We start from the raw sequence: 5,633 nt of genomic DNA, 5'->3' as shown, positions 1-5,633 counted from the left end.
GAACACTTCTCATGTCAGCCACTTGTCCAAGAAGGGGAGGGCAGTGCTGTCTGCTCAGCAGCTCCGCCTGGCCCTCCAAGTTCCTTCAGCACCTGCTGGTTCTCATCTTGGCCGCCAGGTGGCACCCTGATGTCCCCTGCTTCCTCCATAGAGGGGGTGGTCCTCCAGGTCTGGCGTCATCTTTCCCTCTGCACTGGAACCACAGAGGGCTTTGTGCTGGCAGAAGAGGGGGCCTAATGTGACTCAGACATGGCTGCCTTTCCAATCCCTGTGGTCCTCATCTATCTCTTGCCTCCACTGCGCCAACCTCCCCCCCCCCCCCAGTGGTTGGTTCCAGGCCTCCTCTTTGTGTGTAGATGAGACAGTGGCCTGATTGCTCCTAGGCAGCTCACCCTGGCCTGGTAGAAGGCCTTTGGGCCTTTGGGCCTGGCTGAGGAGGGGTCCTACAACCTGAGTTGGGGAAATCTGAGCCTTGGGCCACGAGATCCCAGAGCCCGCTAATTTTAGAGGGTACATGTCACTGGAAACTCACTGATCTTGCCAGATGGCAGCAGTTTGGCCAGCCCTGGGCCTGTTCCTGGAGGAGCCCCCCTGGTTCCTGAACCCCTGACTTGGGATGTGGCTGAATGGCTGTTAATTCATGAAAAGGGAAAGGCAGGGGGGTCCTCTATGACCCACCCCCACTCGGTCTTCTGAGTGCTGTCCAAGGCTGGACAAAGCCAAGCCCTGGGAAGGGTGGAGGCGGTATTGGGGAAATCTCCCAGGTCTTCGTTCTGGAAGGATTTTTTTCCCCATTAAATCCACCAAGAAGAGGCGAGCATTTGTTTGGGGGTGGGGAGAAGGAAAAGGGCAGTAGAGACCCCAAGCGAGCACTGCCCCCACCCCCCACCATGCCATAGCTCGGGCCTCATTTTTTTTGTCCTGCTGCGGTTCTTCTGTTTGTTCGCTATCCCTTTCAGAAAATGGACTTGAGGCAAAGCCTTCTTGCTCACTCCTTCTGTGACCTTTGTGTCCTTCTGCCAAATGGGAGGGGGAAAGAAGTTCTTGTACTCCAGCAAATCCCTCTTTCCCCAGGGAACTGTGTGTGCAAGAAATGGCTCCCCAGATTTCAAGGAAATGGGGGAATCCTTAAGCCTCTCACAGATGACCAAGATTGGGGTTTGAGGTGAGACAGGCGGAGGACAGTGAGGGAGGCAGCTGGGCCAGACTGGGCCCTGGCCCTGCATTGTTGCTTTTGGCGCCCCGCAGATTGTGCTTCCAGGGATGACTTTAGGCTACCTTGAAGATTGGGAAGGGAAGTTAAAGTGAGGCCTAAGGGGCTGCTACCCTTCCCCCACCACACAAAGCAAGCCTGCTCCTGTGGGAGTTAAAGCGGCATCCTCTCCACTCCCCTTGGGAATGCCCCTTGCAGCTCTGGCTCCCTCTGAGCCTTATGCTTGTAGGCCTGGGCCATAAGTGCTTCTGATCCTCACTTCCCACTTCATCTCCAAGGACCCTGGTGTGCATCTTCTTCCTCCCTGAGAAGTCCAACATCAGGGCCTTGGTCTGCAGATGCTTAGGTACCCTGGTGAGTTCTTGGACCCAGACCTTCAGGTCGCTCCATTTGTAATGAGATGGGATTGCTTCCCAGTCCTTTGATGGCAAATGTGCTTTCTCTTTCTCTGTCTCTCTGTCTTTCTCCCTCTCTGTTTCTTTCTTTTCCTCCCCCTCTCTCTGTCTCTTTCCCTCTCTCTGGCTCTGGCTCTATTCCCCCCCTCCCCCTCTCCAAACTCAGAAATAAACTGAGACAGAGGGTGCCTTGTTAGGTATGCTGCAGGAACCTTTCCCTTCACCCAGAAGTGTCAGGGCTGGAGAGAAAGTGGGGGACAGTGTGCCAGCCAGAGAAGGTCATGACATCTCTTCCTTTCTAGCTCCTTTTTTTAATACCATCCTCTTTTTAAACAATTGTAGCCTGCTCAGACGCCTGGTGACCCTTATCTCCCAGCAGGCCACACTGTTGGCCTCCAACGAGGCCTTCAAAAAACAGGCTGAGGGTGCCAGTGAAGCCGCCAAGAAATACATAGAAGAGAATGACAAGTTGAAGAAGGTGAGTTCTGGCCCCTCCCTTCACCACATGACACCCTGGGGCTGTGCCAGGTGGGCAGCCTCAAGCAATCGGCTGGGCACAAGGGCTCCTGCTCTGGCTACAACTGCCAGGACTCCAAGTGGCCTCGCCCCATACTGCCTGGAAATGTCCCTCCCGCCAACATCTTGTAAAACCGCTGGCCTGTGGAAAGACCCAAGAAGCCTGACTGGGTGGGCTGTGCCCTGTGGTATTGACTCATTCCCAGGTGCCCCAGTGATTCAGCTCTAAGGTTTCCATCACTGAGGTGGCAGGACTTCCCCCCCCACACATACACACACACACTTTCTTTTCCACTTTTCCTTACCCCCTAGGATTTTTTTCCAGGGGCGTATTGGCAAATGTTTAACAGCCGTATCTTGGGGAAGAACATGTACGTGAAATACTTTTATGCTGCATTATTAACGGTTTCTTCATCACTTTCGTAAGCTGAGACCGGGGATTGGTAAACTCTCCAGCCTGAAGGCCCATGAACATTTATATTTTTTAATGAAATCAAGTTTTATTTCAAACTGTAAAAACCATTCTTAGCTCAGGCAGTCATAGTACAAAAGCAGCCTGCACAAACTCATGGAACAGTGGGACTGTAGTTTACCCACTCCTGGTTTAGACAATCAACAGAGCAATAAATCGAGGCCCAATTTGTCAATTGGCTTTTGGTGGCTGGTCCCAGCTGGCTCCAGCACACCTCTGGGCTTTTTCTGAGGCGAACCAGTGAGCCAGCCAGCAGCCTGGCTGGTGTGTGTATGCTGCTTGTGTGGGAACGCTGTGCGTTGCCTTTTACTGGGAACTGTAAGGACTTAGGCTAGAAATAGGAGCCAAGGGGCCCAAATCCATTCTAGCTAGAAGACAGGCCAGTGAAAACAGGTATCAGCTGCAGCCACAGGGGGTGATGCTGCTGGGATCCAGGGTTCCCTTTTTCTCATCCCTAGACTGGCAAATCCCTGATCTAGTGGAGGGATCTGACTGCTAAGCTAGGGCAGATCTAAATCCCTAAAGGGCTGAGATGGCCGGCATGAGTAGTGGCCGAAGTGGACAGTCAAAGGCAGAGAACAATATGATGGGATTGGTTAGTGTGACGATAGGGGCCTAGGATGGGCGTCCTGCTAGTAGGCCCATTGACTGGGCAAGGAAAGTTGCTTCTTCCCCTGGGATATAGGGTCACCCTACCGTATTCAGTTAATAGCATTGGGAGTGATCCTCAGGGACAGGGATTGATTCTCTTTTGCCTCTTTTTGGATCCCTAGCATTTAGCACAGAGCCTGGCATCTAGTAGGCATGGAATCAATATTTATTGACTGGATTGACTGATGGAAGGCAGGAACATGAAAGGGGATGAGGGAAGGCTTCCCCTAGAAGGTGGGATTTAAGCTGAGGCTTGAAGGAAGCCAGGGAGGGCAGAGAACATTCCAGGCATTCAGGACAATGTCACTAGATTGCAGAGTATATGGGGGTGAATAGCGTCAAAAGCCCGGGGTGGGGAGTGGGAGTGGTTACGGAAGGCTTTGAGTATCACACTGGATTTTGTATGTGATTCTGGAGGTGGGACAGTGTAGGTGGGACACAGTCAGACCCGAACTCTATGGAAAACCAATTTGACAGCTCAATAGAGGATGGATTACAGTGGGGAGAGATGAGGCAGGCTGTGGCAGTAATGGCAGGACTGGGCAGGTCAGTGTCAGGAGGAAAGGGTGTGAGAGCAGTTAGAGTCTTGGCAACACATTGGCGATGGGGGGTCATGAGAGAGAGTAAATGGCTTGCTTTCACTTTCCCCACAGCCTGCAAGGCTGACTCAAAATCAAGACCGTGGGCAAGACTGCCTCTTGGCCCACTCAGGAGAGCCAGTGGCTTAGGCTTTCCTCCCTTACTCCTTACCATGGCAACACAATTGGGAGATGAAGGATGGGTCTGGGTATGCCCTGTAAGCTGAGTAACCCCGGCCTCTCTGGTTCTCTTCCTAGGGAGCTGGCACCGGGGCTGGCAAATTGGACCTGAAAGATGAAGTGCTGGCGGAGAACAAAAACCTGAAGGCCGAGCTCAAGAAGCTGACTCAGGAGCTGGCTGTAAACAAGCGAAGTAAGAGCCGGGCCCTTGGGCTGCCCCCCTGTTCTGGGAAGCTGGGGAAGAAAAACTCTTGAGTTTTCCCTTGCTTTTCCCTGCCAGGCCACCCCCCACCCCATTTGCTGACTATGCCAAAATATCCTGGGACCCAGCAATGCCAGACAGAGGCATGGGGCTGGCAGTGCCAGTGGGTACAGAAAGGCGGATGGTGTTTTGCAGGAGCACACAATGTAGATGGGCTATGCCAAGGGGGAGCTTTGGGGAGCCCAAAGATCCCTTCGAGCTGAGAACAGAAAAGGGTTTTGGAGTAGAGTGCTGAAGGTGGAAGGAGAAAGGATCAAAGGCCATGAAGAAAGGGAGACGTTCAGGAAGGAAGTGGACAGTGGAGTTTCTCATAAATCCCAATTGGCTCCGAGCTTCCCACTTCCCATTCCATCTGTTCTCTCTCCTCCCACCAGCTTTGGCCTGCTTCTGCTTTCTTCCTGAGGCCTCGGGTTATCAATCCCCACTGGTCAATGGGGGAAAGTCCTACGAGATGATGGGCTCTTTTTCCCTGCGGCCAGGCCCAGGGCCAAATGTACAAAAATGGCCCAGGGCTTGGTTGTTTGTTTGGTCGTTTTCTTTGTCCTGACCCCCACTACCTCCAGACTTTGTGGATTTGGGGTATTCTGTGGCCACCTGGTTCCTGCGGCTTTGGCTTGCAGAGCATCTCTGTGTGGTGGTATAGGGACGATTTCTTGTGGCACACCTCTCCTTTCTTCCTTGCCATCACTCCCTAGCCTCTAAGGTTGTATGTGTGCTGGAGGGGAAGGGGCGACCCTGCAGATCCCCAAAGCCTCCGTAAGCTCCTTTTGGACTTGCCAACCCCTCCATTGGAGACCACGGGCCATGCCCTCCCAGCCTAACTTATCTCCCATCTGTCTCCCCTTCCAAGACCTGGAGAAAGCAGAAAATGAAGCTTTGGCCATGCGCAAGCAGTCAGATGGGCTGACCAAAGAGTATGACCGTCTGCTGGAGGAGCATGCACGCCTCCAGGTATGTGTGTGGGAGTGGGATGGTCATAGGGCATTCTGTCCCCATCCCCTGGGACACTGAGTGCAGTTCAGAGAAGAAAAGGAAAGCTGGTTTGCCCAGGGCCTTTGATAGCTGAGGAGCAGGAGGGGCCTAGACAGCACTACCCCTCCCTTTTGCCAAGTGATGCCAGCTGCTGGGCCAGCACTTCTGTGAAAGAATGGGAGCCAGCGCATGTGGTGGATGGAGGGCATGTTTGAGGACTCCTTCCCAGGCTGGCTGCCAAAATGGCCTTGAAGATTGCAGTGAGGCTCATGGAGAGGGAGGGGACAGCTGATTCCAGAGAGGAGGGCTCAGGGTAGCCCCTCAGTTTCCCTCAGACCTCTGTCTCTGCATCTTTGCTGTGCCTTCCCAGCTAACATTGTTTAAAGTGCCCAGA

At 53.3% G+C, this 5,633-nt stretch overlaps 1 protein-coding gene across 1 annotated transcript; it reads left to right on the top strand.

Moving 5' to 3' along the window:
• Window positions 1-1,807: 1,807 nt before the first annotated feature.
• Window positions 1,808-5,278, top strand: BCAP31 (B cell receptor associated protein 31). The gene is made up of 3 exons (XM_044682906.1): window positions 1,808-2,086; window positions 4,084-4,198; window positions 5,118-5,278. The coding sequence occupies exons 1-3, from the start codon at window positions 1,808-1,810 to the stop codon at window positions 5,276-5,278; spliced, it is 555 nt and encodes a 184-aa protein (XP_044538841.1).
• Window positions 5,279-5,633: the final 355 nt, after the last annotated feature.

Source organism: Gracilinanus agilis, chromosome X (assembly GCF_016433145.1).
Source record: "Gracilinanus agilis isolate LMUSP501 chromosome X, AgileGrace, whole genome shotgun sequence".
Classification (NCBI taxonomy): Eukaryota; Metazoa; Chordata; class Mammalia; order Didelphimorphia; family Didelphidae; genus Gracilinanus; species Gracilinanus agilis.
Note: the sequence above shows the minus strand (reverse complement) of the source record. Positions and strands in the feature narration are given on the sequence as shown.